Raw genomic sequence first — 21377 nt, 5'->3', positions numbered from 1 at the left:
CTACTTACAAATGTTTATAGCAGCATTATTCAAAACAGAGTAGTAACAACCCAAACATCTACCAATGATGAACAGATTAAAAGAAGAATGTTGTATAGCCATATAATAGAATATTATTCAGCCATAAAGAGAAATGTAATATGGATAAACACTACAGTGTAGCTGAGCCTTGAAAACATTATCATAAATGAAAGAAGCCAGTCATAAAAGGCCACATACTGCATGATTCCATTTATAGGAAATGCACACAACAAACCAATGCATGGAAACAAAGACGATTGGTGGTTGCCAAGGTTTGTGGGGAGTGGGTAATGGGGGATTAACTGCTAATGGGTACAGTTTCTTTTTAGGGCGATGAAAATGTTACAGAATTAGTGGATGAAGGTTGCACAACTTCATGAATATACTAAACTCCACTGAAGTGTATACTTTAAGAGGGTGAATTTTCTGGTATGTAAATTATATCTCCATTTCTTTTTTTTAAAAGATTTATTTATTTATTTTTATTTATGATAGACAGAGAGAGAGAGAGAGAGAGAGAGAGAGAGAGGCAGAGACACAGGAGGAGGAGAAGCAGGCTCCATGCCAGGAGCCCAACATGGGACTCGATCCCGGGACTCCAGGATCGCGCCCTGGGCCAAAGGCAGGCACCAAACCGCTGAGCCACCCAGGGATCCCCTATATCTCCATTTCTTAAAGGATGGCAGGGTCTATTTCTCCACCACTTGTTTGATGTGATTCTGTGACTTGTCTTGACCAAAAGAATGCAGATATGACACCCTGAGACTTCCGAACCAAGACCTGAGGAGGTCCTGAGGATTCCACTATCACCTCAAAGGTTGGTTTCCCCTAGAATGGGAAACTACCTAAGGGAGAAAGGCCAGGGTGGAAGCCAGCACCAAATACCAAGTATGTGAGAAAATTTCTGTTGGATCATCCAGTCCCTGCAAAGCCACAAGCTACCTGCTAACACATTAATAAACTTAGGAGAAATCAGGTGAGCCTAGCTCAAATTGCTATACAGAATTATGAGCAAAAAGAATTAAACAATTAATTAAATCAATTAAAACACACACACACACAAATTAAATACCCTAATAACCTGTCAAACATTGTACATTTATTTTTTTACTTTCCATTCTGTCATGTTAAATAATGCTATGAACATTTTAATGTAGATGGAAACCATCTCTCCTGTTTAAGAGATTTGGTCCTCCCTAACAAAATAAGCTCAATTAATCTAATAACTGACTAGTAAAATAACTCACAAAGCTAAATTTTCTTAAATGTTTAGAAATCAGGTGCCCCTGGGTGGCTCAGCAGGTTAAGTGTCTGCCTTCACCTTGTGTCATGATCCCAGGATCCTGGGATCAAGACCCAAGTTGGGCTCCCTGCTTAGCTGGTAGTTTGCTTCTCCCTCTGCCTCTGCTTGCCACTCCTCCACCTGTGTACTCTCTGTCTCTCTCTCAAATAAATAAAATCTTAAAAAAAAGAAAAGTTTAGAAATCAAATAACCATGTTTGGCATTACTATCCCTACAATTTAATTTTTTAAGATTATATTTATTGGGGAGGAGAGGGACAAAAGTAAGGAGAGGGAGAAGCAGACTCCCCACTGAGCAGGGAGGGAGCCCAACACAGGCTCAATTACAGGACCCCAGGATCATGACCTGAGTTGAAGGTAGATGCTCAACGGACTGAGCCACCCAGGTGCCCCCTTTCTCTACAATTTACAAGCTCTGAATTAGTGACATTGAACCTGACCCTCAGAGTCTTTTTTTTTTTTTTTTAAGATTTTATTTATTTATTCATGAGAGACACAGAGAGAGGCAGAGACACAGGCAGAGAGAGAAGCAGGCTCCATGCAGGGAGCCCGATGTGGGACTCAATCCCTGGTCTCCAGGATCACACCCCGGGCCACAGGCAGCGCCAAACCACTGCGCCACCAGGGCTGCCCTGACCCTCAGAGTCTTGCGAAGGTTTACATACCAGACTTCACTGGGTCACATTACAGTGAAACACATAGTTTTGTGAAGTGTATTTTTTAACATTTGTTAACAGTATCTAAGACGATTCTAGGAGCTCATTTCCAGAAACTAAAGAATAAAGCTCTATTCATTTGAAAGAAACATAATGGTATTATCACCATAAATCATAAACAAGCTAATATGCTTTCCAATATAATATTTCTAAGTGAGTTCTAGAAACGTATACTTTTGATTAAATTGTGATACTGAGAGCACCGGGGTAGCTCAGTGGTTAAGCATCTACCTTTGGCTCAGGTTGTGATTGTGGGATCAAGTCCTACTTCAGACTCCCTGCGGGGAGTCTGCTTCCCCCTCTGCCTATATCTCTACCTCTTTCTCTGTCTCAAGAATAAATAAATAAAAATTTTTTTAAAAAATTGTGATACTGGGATCCCTGGGTGGCGCAGCGGTTTAGCGCCTGCCTTTGGCTCAGGGCGCGATCCTGGAGACCCGGGATCGAATCCCACGTCGGGTTCCCGGTGCATGGAGCCTGCTTCTCCCTCTGCCTGTGTCTCTGCCTCTCTCTCTCTCTGTGACTATCATAAATAAATTATAAATAAATAAATAAATAAATAAATAAATAAATAAATAAATAAACTGAAATATTTATTTTTCTAAGCAAAGCCTGAAAATATCATTTATATTCATTTAAAGATAATTTCCTATAATACTATATTTGGATTTTTTTTTTTTTTAGATTTTATTTATTTATTCATGAGAGGGGGAGAGAGAGAGAGAGACACAGAGAGAGAGAGAGGAGAGAGAGGCAGAAACACAGGCAGAGGGAGAAGCAGGCTCCATGCTGGGAACCCGACATGGGACTCAATCCCGGGTCTCCAGGATCACACCCTGGGCTGAAGTTGGCGTTAAACTGCTGAGCCACCAGGCTACTCTAGATTTTTTTTTTTAATTCTTTTATTTATTTGAGAGATCGAGCAACTGTGCACAAGAGAGAGCATGAGAGGGGGAAGGGCAGAGGGAAAAGCAGACACCCTGCTGAGCACGGAGCCCAATGTGGGGGGGGGGGGTTTGACCCCAGTACCTTTAGATCGTGACCTCAGCCGTAGGCAGATGCTTACCTGATTGAGTCACTCAGGTGCCCCAAAACTATACTTTTTACAAAATCATTTATCAGGGGCACCTGGGTGGCTTGATTCAACACCCGACTCAGTTTCGGCTCATATCATGATCTCAGGGTCTCAAGACCGAGCCCCGTGTTGGGCTGCACTCAGTGCAAAGTCTGCTTGAGATTCTCTCATTCTCTATCTCCCACTGTCCCTCCTTTCTCCCTCCCTTCCTCTCTAATAAATAAATTTAAAAAAAATCATTTATCAAGATGACAGAATTAATGGTGGTATCAAAGCATTTCTTTTTGTAAGTAATACGCCATGTGACATGATTCTTTTAACATCGTGGCAGTGGCTATTAGAGTTAAATATATAATAATCATATACTTTATTCAGTACCTTCTTTTAAGTCATATGTAGAAAAAGACCATTTTTAATTTCCACTGTTAATCTGCTATTAGTATTTAACAAAATTTCTAACAGGCAACTTTGGCTAATGTTGTTTGAGACACTGACATAAAAATTCACCTAAAGAATAAAAAATTCTCTCTTGTTTTCAAACTTCATTTTATAGAAAGGAAAATAATTTCACGTCCTTAGGCCTATCTTCAAAGTGTTAAGAGTTGATTCAATAGAATATTTTACTTCTACATTAATTTTCCCCAGAAAACAAAGGTGTTAATAAAGACAAACAAAATTAGCTCTTGACCTAATGCCTAAATGAGCTCTGTCTTCATTTCAATGATATTAAAAACTTATACATATTATCAATCCAAGAGTGAATTTCAGCTCAACAGCAGCAATGTAAAGGGCAGTGCAAGGATTATATAGCTGAAGTAGTACTGGGATTGAAGAAAATTACTCTTAGCTTGAGAAGAATTAGTTATGAGAAAAAAAAAAACCAATTCATGTGTACTGACATGCAGCAAAAAACCAAACCAAACCAAACCAAAAAAACAGTGGTGGGACTTCTAAAGAATCTATAAAAAACTGAATTCTTGACAGAATCTTTTAATTTCAGATGATGATATACTACCTTGATAGAAACATCACTGAGGAGGAAAAAACAACCAATAACAATCACCTTATTAAAAAATGTAGTCAACATGGGGCACCTGGCTAGTAGAGCATGCTAGTAGAGCATGCAGCTCTTGATCTTGGGTTTGTGAGCTAGAGCCCCATGTTGGGTGGAAAGATTACCTAAATAAATAAAAAAATCTAATCAACAAATGTCAAAAGTCAATGTGATATTTTAAAATTATCCTTGGAAGTCCTACATTCAAAATCAGAAAATAGGATATTCTCTAAGTCTTAAACTTAATATAAAGATACAGAACTTACTGCCTGTGCTTGCTTGATAAACTCAAGAATATCTTCTTTTAAAGCCTGATGAATTTTTGCTGGACCTTTATCATCCCAGAGACAGACTGCATGCACATCCCTGTGAAGGTAAAGCAGGGAAACAAACATGAACACCAGTACAAGGACAAAGACAGAACTCACATCACGTTCTGTATGAATACAGTTCCCACAGACCATGCCGCACACAGCCCAGGGTAGATGAATCCATTCTAAGAACCACAGAATTCTAAGTTACCTAACACACACATTTTTTCTGATTTTTATTTTACTTTGTTATTGTTTTCCTCCTTAAATCTCTGCTACTAACTGTATTATCTTTAATTATAAAAGCATGCTCCCATCTTTAAATCTCATACCCCAAGTTGACTATCACCAATTTTTTTCTTATGTTAAATATAAATTATTTTAATTCTTTATCACAATATATGTAAATTATTCTCTTAAAAAATTAGTCATTTAAATATAGCAAATCTCTTAGCTTCCCCTATATATTTATTTACACACAAATTACCACTTTATCTCCTTTATTTAAAAAGAAAACAAAAACAAAAGCTCTCCTAAACTGGTATACAAAAACTCTGAATTTATAAAGCTGACATTATAGAAATATATTTAATAGTAATATAACATGTTCAAAAAGTTAATTTCTTAATTACCACATTACAGAGTAGGTGAACTTATAATAAAAGGATAGAGTTTTATTATCGAGGATTCTTTTATTCAAAAAATGTTCCCCAGTGACTCATTTAGTATCTAATGGAGCCACTGCTATAAAAAATGTCAAAGAAATCAAAATAAGAGGTCTCCAGAATTGTAACATTCTAGCAATGGCCAAACAGCTTGTTCTATATCCAGATTCTCAAGGACATCATTATAACTCAAAGTTCTATCTGCATATTATTAATTTGAACTTGCTTTTGTCACCTGTTAAATTTAGCTTTCAGCTTAAGAGTGGTATCTAGAGCTCACTGCCTAGCATGCGGCAAACACACAAGTATTTGCTAAATAACAATATAATAAGGACCATCTGATTGCTTACTATGTGCTACTTACTATTCTAAGCTGTTTTAATTCATTTAACCATCACAGCAACTCTGAAGGCAGTACTATTTTTATCACCATTTTACAGATGGGGAGACTAAGGCAAATAAAGGTTAAGGAATGTTCCCAAGATTATACTTCTAGTGTACTAGCAGCATACGGTGAACCCATGAATAGATTATGGTAATACCCTACATTAATAAGTTAATAAATACCCTATGGTAAAACCTCTATGTTCTTCTCCCTAATCCTACTCTCTTCCACTCTTCCCAGAAGTAACCAAGACCAAATTTAGTATTATTTTCGTTTTACAACAGACTATGAACTTCATAGAAATTGTAGCAAACAAGCAGGGATGCCTGGGTGGCTTAGTTAGTAAGCCTCTGACTCTTGAGCTGGGGCTGGAGCCTGCTTAAGATTCTCTCCCAGGGCACCTGGATGGTTCAGTCAGTGAAGTGTCTGCCTTCAGCTCAGGTCATGATCCTGGAGTTCTGGGATTGAACCCCTTCCTCCCCATTCATGCTCTGTCACTATCTCTGTCTCTTTCTCTCAAATAAATAAATAGAATCTTAAAAAAAAAAAAGATTCTCCCTCTCCCTCTCTCCCTTTCTCCGGCTCTTAAAAATAAAGGGGGTGGGGGGGAGAAATTGTATCAAACAACTGTTTTTTCGAATGAGTTTTCCCTCAACATTGCTCCTGGTATTTACCCACAATAGATGCATGTAGTCCTAGTTCATGCACTTTATCTGTTATATCAAATAGTATTTGAATATAAAGGGAAGGAGTAGTAGCAAGCAGTAATATACGAAATTAAATCTGGATGGTTAAGAATACATTCTCTTGGAATATATAACCAAAGTGCTTTTTTCTTTCTTTTCTTTTTTCAAAGTGCTTTTTAAAAAGGACATGTAAGTGAAATTGTTTTTAACTACTTAACTGTATTAGAAAAATCAGGCAGGAAGTGGGAGAGGGATAAAGTAAAGGTTTTTCAAAGGTTTCAAGGCGACAGAGAGAAGTGGTGGGAGAAGGAGCAAGAAAGGGCAGCCTGGGTGGCTCAGTGGTTTGGCGTCTGCCTTCGGCCCAGGGCGTGATCCCGGAGACACAGGATCAAGTCCCGTGTCGGGCCCCCTGCATGGAGCCTGCTTCTCCCTCTGCCTGTGTCTCTGCCTCTCTCTCTCTCTCTCTGTTTCTCACGAATAAATAAATAATCTTAAAAAAAAAAAAAAAGAACGAGCAAGAAGTAAAAAGCATTCCAAAGGTTTCAACTTCCTTGGGTACAAAGAAGATAAAATGGAAAGTGTGACTCTATATAGAAAACAACTATTTTACTTTTGACTAATAGTAACATTCTATGCCTCTGATGGAGAGTAAGAAACAGGAATGTAGCTGCCGCCATGGCGCCTGTGAAAAAGCTTGTGGCGAAGGGGGGTAAAAAAAAGAAGCAAGTTCTGAAGTTTACCCTTGATTGCACCCACCCAGTAGAAGATGGAATCATGGATGCTGCCAATTTTGAGCAGTTTCTTCAAGAGAGAATCAAAGTGAATGGAAAAGCTGGGAATCTCGGTGGAGGGGTTGTAACCATCGAAAGAAGCAAGAGCAAAATTACTGTAACTTCTGAGGTGCCTTTTTCCAAAAGGTATTTGAAATATCTCACCAAAAAATATCTGAAGAAGAATAACCTCCGTGACTGGTTGCGCATAGTTGCTAACAGCAAAGAGAGTTACGAGTTGCGTTACTTCTAGATTAACCAGGACGAGGAAGAGGAGGAAGATGAGGATTAAAACTCATTTATCTCAAATATTTTGTATGAGTTCTTGAATAAAACTTGGAAACCCCCCCCCAAAAAAAGAAAAAAAAAAACAGGAATGTAACCATTAATGGAAGTGAACTTCCAGATTAAGAAAAATAAGGAAAACAAAAAAATGAACAAGAATATGTACTAAGTGATAAAGTTAGAGAAGCAATAAAACAAGAATATCAGTAGTAATACTAAACATGAATGTAATAAATTACCCCATTAGAAGACAGTATGCCTTTGAAAAGGACCACAGTGGATTATTGCACTTACATAAGGAACCTAGAACAGGAAAATCCATGGAGACCAACAACTCAGAGCTTCTGTGTAAGATGATGAAGATGTTCTAAAAAATGGATCATATTCATGTTTGCACAACACTGTGAATGTACCCAGTGCCAATGAAATGTAAAATAATGAACTGCTTAATGTGGTATATTTTAAATAATGTACAATTTACCAAAAAAAATTTTTTTAAGAAAAAAAAATAAAACCATGTCATAAGAGATAACAGGCAAACACAAACTAAAAAAACCAGGGTGGCAATATTAGTATGATCTAAAGAGGAATTTAAGGTTGAAAGAACTAGAGAAAAGAAATATTATGTAATGATAAAAAGCATTATTTAGCATTACATTATACAAAATAATCAGGAATATAAGAACTTGATACAAATACAATAGAATACTTAAAACATCCTTACTTGCCTTAGTGAGGATGCACTTAGCTAAATATTAAATTTGATTAACAGTGTGGCTCAGATTATTATGTTACTTTTCTTAAATAACTTGGAGTCTAGGGTTAGGCAGCTGCTGGTGCCCGTGCAGAGACTAAGAGGATCTTTCTCTTTCCACTTGGCTGTGTTAGCACATTAGACTCTTATCCCTGTGAGGATTAAAGGTGGAAAAGGAGGACTGAGCCAGGCACGTTAGTTTAATTGATCTGAAAAGCAAAACCTTTCTCAGAAGGCCTCCTGTAAACCTATTTGCTGGAATTTTATCACATGGTGACCCAGACAGCAAGGGAAGCTGAAGAAGTGAGTATTAGAATACGCAGCCACGTGGAAAGTACACAAGGAACATAAAACCAGGAATGGGGTGTGGCTTGGCTAGTCAGAAGTGTCTATCACAAGATCTCTTAACATTTGAAAATCTAGAAAAAAATTAAGGACAAAGAAAAATTTTTTAAATACAATCAATAGATATTATTAGAGATTCTTATTTACAACTATCAAAAAGATTTTTTCGGGGCTCTTGGTTGGCTCAGTTGGTGAAACATTTGACTCTTAATCTCAGGGTCATGAGTTCAAGTGCCCCACATAGGGTACAGAGTTAACTTAAAAATGAAATCTTGGGATCCCTGGGTGGCACAGCGGTTTGGCGCCTGCCTTTGGCCCAGGGCGCGATCCTGGAGACCCGGGATTGAATCCCACGTCAGGCTCCCGGTGCATGGAGCCTGCTTCTCCCTCTGCCTGTGTCTCTGCCTCTCTCTCTCTCTCTCTCTCTGTGACTATCATAAATAAAATAAAATAAAATAAAAATGAAATCTTAAAAAAATAATTTTTACCTAAGAGCATATGTACCCATATAAAAATTTTTTTAAGATTTTATTTATTTGTTCCTGAGAGAGAGAGAGAGAGAGAGAGAGAGGCAGAGATACAGGCAGAGGGAGAAGCAGGCTCCAAGCAGGGAACCCAATATGAGACTCGATCCCTGGACGAAGGGATCACCCCCTGGGCCTAGGCAGGCGCTAAACCACTGAGCCACCCAGGCGTCCCATAAAATTTTTTAAAGGTATTTTTATGGGCTATTTCTCTGATCATAATCTATAAACAAGAAGTGACCAAAAAGACATCATTGTTAGAAATTAAGTTGCGGGCAGCCCGGTGGCTCAGCATTTTGGCGCCACCTTCAGCCCGGGGCGTGATCCTGGAGACCCGGGATCGAGTCCCACGTCAGGCTCCCTGTGTGGAGCCTGCTTCTCCCTCTGCCTCTCTCTCTCGCTCTCTCTCTCTCTGTGTGTATTCTCATGAATAAATAAATAAAATCTTAAAAAAAAAAGAAGAAATTAAGTTGCTAGATAATGCATGGATTAAAGAAAATTTACTAACAATCGAGAGAGCAAAAGAAAAGCATTTTGTACTGTAAAACCTATGGTAGCAATAAAAGCAGTATTAAAAAAATGTATAGCCTTAAATGCTTTCATCTGAAACAAAAAGATCTAAGAATTCATCTTAAGAGAAATCAGGGGGGAAAAAAACCTAATATAATTCAAAGTAACCAGAAAAAAGACATTAATAAAGAAGCAAGTTATTGTGGCATCTGGGTGGCTAAATCAGTTAAGTGTCTGACTCTTGATCTTGGCTCAGGTCTTCATCTCAGGGTTGTGAGTTCAAGCCCACTTCAAAAAAAAAATGAATTATGGATCTGATAATGAAAGTAAATTGAATAAATATTATTCCTTCCAAAGAACTAATTTTTGCCTTTGCCTTTTCTCTGTTGCACCATTATTTTATATTTCATTAATCTGGCTTTTGTCTTTCCTTTCTTATACTTTTCTTAGTTTTAATGTGCTAAACTTTTCCCTCATTTCTTGAAATGAACACTCAGATCACTGACTTCCAACCTCTTTATTCTAACATACGAATTAAATGCTATAAGCTCCTTAGCATCTAAGCTTTGCTGAGGTGGATCAAACAAATGTTGATATGATGATCTCATCAAAGCAATTTTTTGAATTTGGTTATATGAAAAGAGCAATAAAATGCATCAACTCCTTAAAGACCAGATTAAAGAAAAATATGTAGGATTAGGGATGAGATATGAAATGTATTCACATGTACAATATAAATATACTACTTATAATGCCATGGCAACAAATTTCAAAATCTAGAGGAAAAAGAAATGAAGTATGCCAAGAGACTCTTTGTCTTAGTCCCAATTTTATTTTTATTTTTTTAAAGATTTTATTTATTCATAGAGACGCAGAGAGAGAGAGGCAGAGACACAGGCAGAGGGAGAAGCAGGCACCATGCAGAGAGCCTGACGTGGGACTCGATCCAGGGTCTCCAGGATCACGCTCTGGGCTGCAGGCGGTGCTAAACCACTGCGCCACCGGGGCTGCCCTTATTTTTATTTTTTTAAAACACTTTTATTTATTCATTTGAGAGAGAGAGAGAGAGAGAGCGCACATGAGTGGCAGGGGAAGCAGAGGCAAGAGGGAGAAGCAGACTCCCCCATTCAGCTGGGAGCCCGATGTGGGACTCGATCCCAGGACCTGGAGATCACGACCTAAGCCGAGGGCAGACGCTTAACCATCTGAGCCACCCAGGTGCCCACTCAGTCCCAATTTTAAATAGAAGGTTTCCAATGTTATTACTACTGAACGCTTTCTACTGCTAGAACACTTACAGATGACCTTTATCAGATCAAAGAACAACTTTTTATTTTTCTAATATTTTTTTTTTTAAAGAAAATGGAAGCCTGCTTTTATTGATGCACACATTGACGGACTTGCAATTGGAAGGGGCGGTGACGTTAACATGACACTGGTGGTTAACGCAATGGAAACATGAGGGCAGGAGATGGCTTTGCAGGGACATGATGCCTTCATAAGTTAGGGAAACAGACTGCTAGCTGGCTGCCCTTTCATTTCATATTCTTCACAAACTCCTCCTCCTTTTTGATGGGAGGTCTTCAGCTCGGGGATGGCTTCTGCTATCATATTCTCTTCAAAAGGGGAGATATTGCCAATGCCTAGATTCTTCTCGGTGCCCTTTTTCCCCAGCAGTAATGGTGTGGAGAAATAGGCACAGTCTGCTTCCTGGGATTTAACAAAGGAACATTCGACAACTCCTTCCTTCCCATTCATTGCATCCACAAGGGAGAAGACAAACCGAGCTCCAGCGTATGCCATGGACAGGGTGGCAGAGCCTGCTCCAGCTTTGGCCTTCACCACCTCCGTGCCGGCCTCCTGAATCCGCCCAGCGATGGCTGTCAGCTGGTCCTGGGGAAGGTCCACCTTGGGAGTGCACTGAGAGATCAGGGGGATGATGGTCTTCCCGGCATGACCGCCGATGACAGGAACATTGACTCGCGCGGGATCCAAACCCTTTAGTTCTGCAATGAAAGTGTTGGCCCTGACAATGTCCAGGGTCGTCACCCAGAAGATTTTATTGGGGTCGTAAGCTCCGTGTTTCTTGAAAATCTCCGTTGCAATTGGGATGGTGGAGTTGACCGGATTTGAAATGACACAGATCACGGCCTCGGGGCAATGCTGGGCGCAGGCAGCAGTCAGGGTGGCCACAATTGAGGCATTGGTGTTGAACAGGTCATCCCGTGTTATGCCTGGTTTTCTTGGGACTCCGGCTGGAATAACCACCACATCGCAGCCTTTGACGCAATCTGGCAGCTGCTCAGGTCCAAGGTAGCCTTTCACAGTTGCTCTGGTCTCGATGTGGCTCAGATCTGCGGCCACTCCAGGTGTATGAGCAATATCGTAGAGGGTCAGGCGGCTCACTAAGGGGCTGTTCTTGAGAAGCAGCGCAAGGGGCTGCCCAATTCCTCTGGAAGCCCCAAGCACAGCTACTTTAGCATTGTTCTGGGCCGAGGTGCTGAAGCTGTGGCGGAGAGCGGCGCCAGCAGGGTGGGCGAGGGCAGAGAGCATGGTTGGTTGGAGCGGGCAGGGAGCCGAAGAGCAGGCGCAGAAGCCGGCGGCTGGCAGGTGACACCCTATTTTTCTAATTTTTAAAGAAACATTTATCTGTTTTTTCTTCTACTGAAATTATCTATTTCTAATATGATTTAGACTTTTTGTTTTCTAAATTCAGTTTTCATTTTATTTCCTCCTTACCAGTGTTGATTTCTTTACTTACCTTTGAAATTTGATTCAAGATTTTTTAAATTACCCTAAATGGTCATATGAGGATAACAAACTCAGTTTGGAGCACTGTGTTTGCGTTGTTCTGCTTCAGAGTTGGAACAATTTTTATCAGCTGAAATGTTTAGGTTTCCACTTTCTTATAGTTGTGGCTGGATGACGTCTGTCATTTTCCATTTATGTTCACGTTAAGGTGGGGATTCCTAGTTTAGGAGCGCTTCTTCTATTTTAATAAAGCTCAATTTCTTAATGACCAACGTTGATACCAGAAGAAATGGCACCTATTTCATCTCTGCTGGATCCTTAAGTCCTCTAAATCCTTACACCTGTCTGAAAACATGCTTGTCTTCATTCAACTTGATTACCAACTTGGCTAGAGAATACTAGGTTTGGAATAATTTCCCTTCAAATATTTAAAGAAATGTTTCACCAAACTCCTACATCCAATTTGGCCAATGAAAAGTGTAGGGGACAGTCTTCTTTGTTTGAGAGTTAACTTTTTCCTCACTGCAAGAAAACTAGGGTATTTTGTTAATCTTTGGAATTGTGAAACTCCTTCAGGATATGTCTTGGCATGTTTTCTATCACTTTCAATAATTAAGACTTGTGGGGATGGGTGGGAAGGGACAGAAATTTCCACCTGGGGAGTTTCCACCTTGTATTTTTGGACTATACCTTCTCCTCTATTTCTATTCTCTCCTTCTGGTACAAGTTTACACACTTCTAGATCTACCTTCCATATCTCTTAATTTCTATTTTATCTTCCATACTTTCTTTTTTGCTCTACATCCAGGGAGAACTCTGCTTTTATTTTTTCCAATCACTGATGTGGTCTTCTTTTATGTTTCAGCTCTTTATCCTTTATTTCAAAGATCTCTTCTTTACTTGACTTTCATTTTCAGTTTAAGTTCTTTCATGTTCTTCCTCTCTAACATAGAGTTTTTAAAGAACTCTTTCTAAAGCTTGCATCCTCTGCTTCCTCTAACTCTGAGGTATGGCCATCCTCTAAGATGGCCCTTGATGACCCCAGTCTCTTGGTAATCACACCCGTGTACCATTTCCTCCTACTGTGTACAAGCACCTGTTTGAGTAATAGCACATGAACCCATGTGATGGTTTGCCACTACCACAACTATGGCAGAAATACCATGAATTCTGTCTCGGGAATACCCTCTCTCACTCTGGGGAAAGCAAGCTGCCACACTGTACACTGCCCTACGGAGGGCCCTACATGGTGACGAACTGCACAGCTAGGGAAGAACACACCCCTACCAGCAATCCCGTAACCTGCAATGTCACTCAGCCCTGACTAACTCTAGGCCCACATGTGCTGCTGAGTTTCACTGCAAGCTCACCAGAGACCCTGAGTTACACCGCCCCATCAAGCTGCTCCCAGCTTTCTGACCCTCAAACTGTAACAGGGTAAAGCATGCAGTATTTCAAGCTGCTAACCTTGAGAGTAATTGGTTTGCAGTAATGGACAACTGATACATGGAGACATAGCAAAGAAGACAGACAGGAAGGCAGAAGACTCCTGTAATTGTTCAGATGAAATGGTGGTGGGGCAAGAAGCTGGGACGGAAAGGTCAATTCAAGAGATATTTAATAAAAATATATGAAACCTAGTAATGAACTGAATATGGGAGAATAAAAAAAATAAGACGCTGATGGTAGCTTCCAGGTTTTTGGTTTGAAGCTATGAGTTAACACATTTTTATCATTATAAATTTGGAATACTTAGAGAACTTAAGAGACAGATATGTATGAAAAACAACAGGCCCTTTGAGTTGGAAGTTCAACTCAGGAAAATAATCTGGATCACTTTTGTGGACAGGAGAACTCAAAGAATTTTTAAAAATGGAACTCTGAAAGAAACCAACATTTAGGGCAGCCTGGATGGCTCAGTGGTTTGGTGCCGCCTTTGGCCCAGGGCGTGATCCTGGAGACCTGGGATCGAGTCCCATGTCAGGCTCCCTGCATGGAGCCTGCTTCTCCCTCTGCCTGTGTCTCTGCCTCTCTTTCTTTCTCTCTCTCTGTGCTCTCATGAATGAATAAATAGAGTCTTAAAAAAAAAAAAAAAAAGAAACCAACATTTATGGAGTACACAAGAAGTCAGCTCACATGATGGTGATGAGGTAGATAAAAGAGGAGAAAGTATGTCCAAACCAACTTAGGAACAAGAAAAATATCATTTTTAGTAATTTTTTTTTAATTTTTATTTATTTATGATAGTCACACAGAGAGAGAGAGAAGCAGAGACACAGACAGAGGGAGAAGCAGGCTCCATGCACCGGGAGCCCGACGTGGGATTCGATCCTGGGTCTCCAGGATCACGCCCCGGGCCAAAGGCAGGCGCTAAACCGCTGCACCACCCAGGGATCCCCATTTTTAGTAATTTTTTTTAGATTTATTTATTTTAGAGAGAAAGTGACAGTATGTGAGCAGGAGGAGGGGCAGAGGAAGAGAGAGAGGAAGAATTCTCAAGCAGCTCCCCATTGAATGTGGAGCCTGATGCAGGGCTTGATTCCAAAGGATCCTGAGACGATGACCTGAGCCAAACCCAAGAGTTGGGATGCACAAATGACTGTACCACCCAGGCACCCACAGAAAAACATCTTTTGAGATCATTTATGGTGAAAGAGCACCTGGGTGTCTCAGTTGGATAAGTGTCTGTCTTTGGCTAAGGTCATGATCTTGGGGTCCTGGGACCGGGCCCCATGTCAGGTCCCCTGCTAAGCAAGGAATCTGCTTCCCCCTCTGCCCTTCCCCTTGCTCATGCAATATGATCTCTCTCTCTCTCTCTCTAATAATGTTTATTTATTTTTTTAAAAAAGAATTTATAGTGAAGATAAAATTTCTTAAAAATAAAGTCTTAGGCCTGGGTAGCTCAATTAAGTTCCCAACTCTTAATCTCAGCTCAGGTCTTGATCTCAGGGTTGTGGGTTTAAGCCTCATGGTGGGCTCTACAGTGGGTGTGGAGCCTACTGAAATACATAAATAAATAAAATAAAAATAAGGTCTCACAAGTTGAAAATGATTTATGATTTAATTCTAGCTTCAATTTCACTAACCAAAGTCAAACCAAAGTACGTATCTAGAGCAGCAGTTCTCAACTGAGAGAGATACCACCCCATAAAAGCTCACTTGGAAAAGTACCAGAGCTTTTTTTTTTGTCTGTCTCACTAATGAAGGGTGAGGGTGTACAGGGAGTGTCCCCTACTAGAGTGTCTGAGGATGAAGGCTAGAGGTGATAAACATCCCACAATATGCTGAACAATCTTTTATAACCACCTAGAATGCCAGAAGTACTCTTCTTGAGAAAAAAGGATATATGAGGGGGGAAAAGGAGCAAGTTGTCAAAGGAGTTTAACAATAATATTTTAGTTCCTCAAATTTAGAAAGATATAAGCAACCTAAATGTTATCAATTTACATGATCAAATAGGCTAAACTTTGAAGTTTTTTAAAATATATTTTTTAAAGATTTATCTACTTTAGAGAGAGAGAAAGAGTGCAAGTGGGAGGAGGGGCAGAGGGAAAGGGAGAAGCAGGCTCCCCACAGAGCACAGAGCCTCACATGGGGCTCCATCCCAGGACCCTGAGATCATGATCTCAGACGAAACCAAGAGCCACACAAGTGCCCCTGGAATTTTAAAGGTTTTAATTAACGTAGGGTTTGCATTTTTGGTGATAATATGATAAGATATACAAGAATTGTTTAACCTAAAAGGGCTGTATATTGAGCCGCCTTGAGTAACTCCAAGGAGATCAAGAATATTTAAAAATGATGGGATGAGACCATTAACTAGAGCAAGTACAAAGGTACTCACTATTTCTGCTTAGAAATACATCTTAAGGGCCGCCTGGGTGGCTCAGTTGGTTAAGCGTTTGCCTTTGGCTCAGGTCATGATCCCAGGGTCCTGGGATCCAAATCCTGCATCCTTGCTCAGTGTGGAGCCTGCTTCTCCCTCTGCTTCTGCCTCCCTCCCTCCCTGTCTCTCATGAATAAATAAATCTTAAAAAAAAAAAAAATACACTTTAAGCAGAGAACATCATGCTCTTCCCAGTCAGGAGTGCACAGAAAATAAGCATTATTCTAGATGATAAAATATTATCAACACAAATTGGCAAAAAACAAAACAAAAACCAAAAAAAAAAAAAAACCCCACCACATTCAACATAAAATAGTTGAATCAAATAATTTAAGAAAAATATAAGTAGGGGTACCTCAGTCGGTTAAGTGTCTGCCTTCAGCTCAGATCATGATCCCAGGGTCCTGGGATAGAGCCCTGCATCAGGCTCCCTGCTCAGTGGGGAGTCTGCTTCTCCCTCTCCCTCTGCCCCTTCCTCTGCCTGTGCATGCTCTCTCTTAAATAAATAAAATCTTTAAAAAAATAAAGAAAAATATAAGTATACATGAATGCTTTGTAATTCTAAAAGGACTTAGCTGTTTCTTATTGAACTTTACTTTTCAAAAGGCAGAACTATGCATATAAGCTAATTAATATGCAACAAGTTCTACACTACTTAGGGAAATTAGACTTTTCTTATGTGATAAAGAGAAAAACGAGCATAGCAGCTTAATGTGTGTGGATTATTCAGTCACACACCTACAACTCCCAACTCTAGTATTCCACTAGAGCACACACAGAAAAGTTAGAGCAAGTCTGAGACTGCTATCCTTAGGAAGACATGTTTGTAAGGCTGCCCCTTGGCTGGTTTCTGGGAACTTGGATTTTGCAGTTTCTGTTTCCTGATAAGAATCACCCATTGTACCTAAATACTTAGGCAAACAATCTGATTTATGTTGAACACCTGCTTGTCATCTAGAAGTGTGGAACTTCAGTTCATGTCAGGCAGAGGTTACCTAATGTGACTGCCCTAGACCTACACATGTGCTGTCACAATCAGTTGCTAGAGAATTAAATATCTACTGAGTAACTCCAATGGGAGCGGATGCCTGGACACTTGCACCTGGTATCCCCTGGATTTGTCACCCATATCTTTTTTGCATTTTACTGTAATAAATCATAGCCTCGAATACGACTATATGCTGAGCCTCCTGAGTATTCCTAGCAATCACCGAAGTTCAAGGTGTCAGAAGTAAGATTCACTAGGCCAGCTGGGACTTAATGAAAGACGATGAAAGCACCATGTGGTAAAAGGAAAAAGTGATTGAACAATGAACCGCTGCTGTCTGGGTGGCTATAAAATCATCTATGGTATGAAACAGCATCTGAGTTACATATGTTTTAAGAGAGAAGAGTTACCTAGGAAAGCTGAAAACAATATGACTCTAAGCCCTGGAGAGTTGGCTGACTCAATCCTCTGGCTGTGTCTGAGCCATGTGGACTCAAATGACAGGAGAAAAAGCACGGCCTGGGTGATACCGCTGGTTTTGTTCTTGCCTCCAACAAGGAAGAGAAAAGGCCCAATGTTAAACTTTGGGTGAGCCAAAAATGTCAAATGTTGGCATTATTCTCCCACTGAGCCAGGAGGAAATAATAATTAAGTCGGATTCCAGGGTTAATAATTAAGTCGGATTCCAGGGTTGGGGAAAGCCTTAGATAAACCAGGGGAGGAGGGCAGCCCCGGTGGCCCAGTGGTTTAGCGCCGCCTTCAGCCCAGGGCCTGATCCTGGAGACCCAGGATCGAGTCCCATGTCAGGCTCCCTGCATGGAGCCTGCTTCTCCCTCTGCCTGTCTCTGTCTGTCTCTGTGTGTGTGTGTGTGTGTGTGTGTGTGTGTGTGTGTGTGTTTCTCATGAATAAATAAATTTAAAAAAAAAGGGGGGGGGGAGGAAATGCTGGGGGTGGGGTGCTTCCAGGGAGAGGAAACCACTCCAGCTGTCTCTTCAGCCCCCGGGCTGTTGAAGCAATCCATCCAGGATCCCCCATAAACTGTAACATTAACGCTATCAATGCTGCTAGGGGGTTGAATACATTTATAATGGGAAGAAAGATGAGGTTAAAAAGATGGCTTTGTATTTTGTGGCAATGGTATCTGGATATATGATCCAAAAGGACGTAAAATGTTATATGCTTGTACTTTCAGAAGTACTACAGGGATTGTACCTATCAGGAAAGGTTGTCCCCCCAAAACTTAGTGGACACAATTTGCTTTGAGCTGCTGGTAAGGAGACTAGAATTTAAAGTGTTTGAATAAACAGAAAAAGTCTCCATAACAGGTGATATTTACTATTACTTTTACCTATTGGTATGTCCGAGAAAAGGGAGACAATATTAAATCAAAGGAAATCTTAAGACAGAAATTCACTTTTGGAGTTTTAAAAAGCAGTTTTTAGTTGCCACTGAGCTCCTGTGAAATCAGACGTCTGACCCTTAAAGGCTGATGATTTTCCAGCCTGATGTGCATGTTTTTCAGACTCTAAGACTGCTAAGATAAAAAGGGCTTAAAAAAGTCCTGCTTGTCACTTGGAACATGACTGTGTGTCTGTAGCCATGTTGGCTTTGCTGCTGCAGAAAAGTTGCTCTCTTTTTTCAAATCCTGAATTCACAGATCTTAATTGCCTGGATCTGATTCTGAGCTGAAACTTGATACTGTCTGCTACTGGTTGTTTCAAGCTCAACATAAGCTGTGCTGAACTAAAGCAAGCATATGCTCAGTGAACAGGATGCTAACGTGAGGACTGCTGCAGATTTCAGACACCCTTTGCAGAGCCATAAACTGAAGACATCATGGATTCTGGCTACCGGAAAGAGCTATTCTCTGATGGAGACACCTGAAGTTAAGCAGCTGACTGACTCTCTATACCCAATGCAGACACTAACTGCATTCCTAACTCGCAGTCACTGCCAAAAGCTGTCAGGGGGAGGACAGGACCCACTCCTCTTGACGTCCTCACAGCGATGCCTCACTGTGACTGACTTGTGTTCACTTTTCAACAATGGATTAATAACCTGATTCTACTTCTCTCACCCTCACCTCACCCTCTTTGTACATATACCTAAATAGAGCAATTTGGTTGTTGAACACAGCTGCCTCTAAAAATGAGATCTTTTCTAGGCTGCTCACTAGATAAATGATCAGGACAAAAGGTGTGGGAGGTGACAGAAACTCCCCTTTAAAAATGTTTGAGGGAATCCTGGGTGGCTCAGTTTAGCGCCTGCCTTTGGCCCAGGGCCTGATCCTAGAGTCCCAGGATCGAGTCCCATATCAGACTCCCTGCATGGAGCCTGCTTCTCCGTCTGCCTGTGTCTCTGCCTCTCTCTCTCTCTCTGCTGTGTTTCTCATGAATAAATAAATAAAATCTTTAAAAAAAAAAAGAAACAACAATCTAGTTACTGAGTCTACAATAGCTGCTCAGGTAGTTAACAGATAACATTTGTTGTCAATCCTATTGCAGGAGAAACCGTGTCCTGTATGATTCTACAAGTACTCTGGGAAGCCTGTGCCTGTTTTTCCCCAGACTTTATCCCATGTGGGATTCCTTTTTGCTGATTTTGCTTTGTATCCTTTTGCTGTAATAAACCACAGCTCTGAGTGTGATGGAATCCCTCTAACAAATCACTGAATGTAGAAGAGGCCTCGGACTAGTAATAATTGTAAACAGGTAAACAGTCCAGAGTCAGCATTCCATTTGGATATAGAAATGCACCTCCAAAATCTCCTTTATGTTAGCAAAAAGAGTTAATGGATTACTTACGAAAACAGATCAAACCACTGCTGTTTTGTAACAGATTCCTGGCGTAAAAGCTTCAAAACAATTGGGCGCATGAAATCCCATTTGTCTTCAAATTGAAGTGAACCTTTATTCTTAAAGAAAAAAAAAAAAAGATAAGTAGTTTAATTTCAATGCAGTTAAATCAAAAGTGTCCGTTATTTTTATCTTTTAAGAGCTAACTAGAGAAATGCAAGTTTCAAAATTTAAAACAGTTTTCTGTAATGAAATCCCTATACACTTAATTTGGTTTCAAGAAATCATAGCAAGACACCATAAAAACAAAAATTAATTGTACAAATGTATAAAGAATTTGGCCTTGCCCAAGGAGAAGGTCTGGTCTTTGCCCTTGACTTCTGGTAGGTAATCTCTGCACTCTCGGAATGTGTGTCTGATATGAAGTTGTTGTTTGCCTCATAACCTTGGGTCAAACTGGATAATCTTACAAATGTGATTCAGGAAGGGAACTGGACATACCCATAAAGTCCCTAGGGTTGGAGCTGACCAATCCAGAAACACCACTGTAACTTTGGGAGGTGATTTTGGGTTAACCAAAATGGAGATTATCCACAAGCAATCCACCAGTCATGCCTACATAATGAAGCCCCAATAAAAACTCTGGACAAGGACATCTGGCTGGCTTAGTAAGTGAAGCAGATGACTTTTGATCTTGGGGTTGTGAGTTTGACCTCCACCTTGGGTTAACTTCCATAACTAGCAATATTCCATACATACTGTCACACGTTAAGGCCAAGAGAGAGATGCGATAGGACTACAGTGGAGAGGACAACAAAAGCACTGTTTGGAACCGTTCTAAACTCTGCCCTGTATGTCTCTTTCTTTGGCAAATCTTAATCTGTATCCTTTCTCCCTAATAAGTCACAATGATCTATAAGTGTGTAAGATCTAGGAGTCTTTTTAATGGATTACTGAACCTAAGGGTGGTTTTGGGAACCTCCAAACTTGTAGCTGGTATCAGAAGTGAGGGTGGTCTTTCTTCTGTATGGAGACTGTGCCTTCTAATTTTATAGTTGCCCTAAATTCCCCACAAAAAGTATACTGAGAGTCTATATAAACTCTGAAAACTGAGAAAACCACAAAACCAGAAAAATATCCATCCCTTTTTTTAATGCTAACAAAAACCCTGACACCAAACTGGTGAGAAGAGCACAAGAAATGGAAACTAGACAAATTCAACAAGGACATAGGTGCCAAAATCCTAAACAAATATTAGCAAGTTAAACAAGTAGTATATCAAAAGAATGATACTTTATAATCACATATGGTTTATCCCATGAATGTGAAGTGGTTGAATATTAAGAAAAAAGTGTTATCAACTCTTCACATTTATAAAAAGAGAGAAAGTATGTGTTCAGTCATTACTTCTGTGGCCACGTGACTAGCTTTCACCAATAAATTTCCACACAAGTCATTCATTTCCTAACATGTCTCTGAAACATTTCCAAACACACCTATGAAACTCGTTGTTTTTACTATATAACGTTGCTACAGATGCTGCTCACTTGTAT

The 21377-nt window shown here is 40.2% G+C and overlaps 1 protein-coding gene and 2 pseudogenes across 1 annotated transcript in view; 1 reads left to right on the top strand and 2 right to left on the bottom strand.

Annotated features, from left to right (window-relative positions):
• Positions 1–21377, bottom strand: part of CUL5 (cullin 5) — a 94718-nt gene that overhangs the window by 52971 nt on the left and 20370 nt on the right. The window contains 2 exon segments of the mRNA XM_077893333.1: positions 4435–4534; positions 19834–19943. Of these exon segments, the coding sequence (XP_077749459.1) occupies positions 4435–4534; positions 19834–19943 (210 nt within the window).
• On the top strand, positions 6887–7331 carry LOC144305542 (large ribosomal subunit protein eL22 pseudogene; annotated as a pseudogene).
• Positions 10924–11971, bottom strand: LOC144305536 (malate dehydrogenase, mitochondrial pseudogene; annotated as a pseudogene).

This window comes from Canis aureus, chromosome 3 (assembly GCF_053574225.1).
Source record: "Canis aureus isolate CA01 chromosome 3, VMU_Caureus_v.1.0, whole genome shotgun sequence".
Classification (NCBI taxonomy): domain Eukaryota; kingdom Metazoa; phylum Chordata; class Mammalia; order Carnivora; family Canidae; genus Canis; species Canis aureus.
Note: the sequence above shows the minus strand (reverse complement) of the source record. Positions and strands in the feature narration are given on the sequence as shown.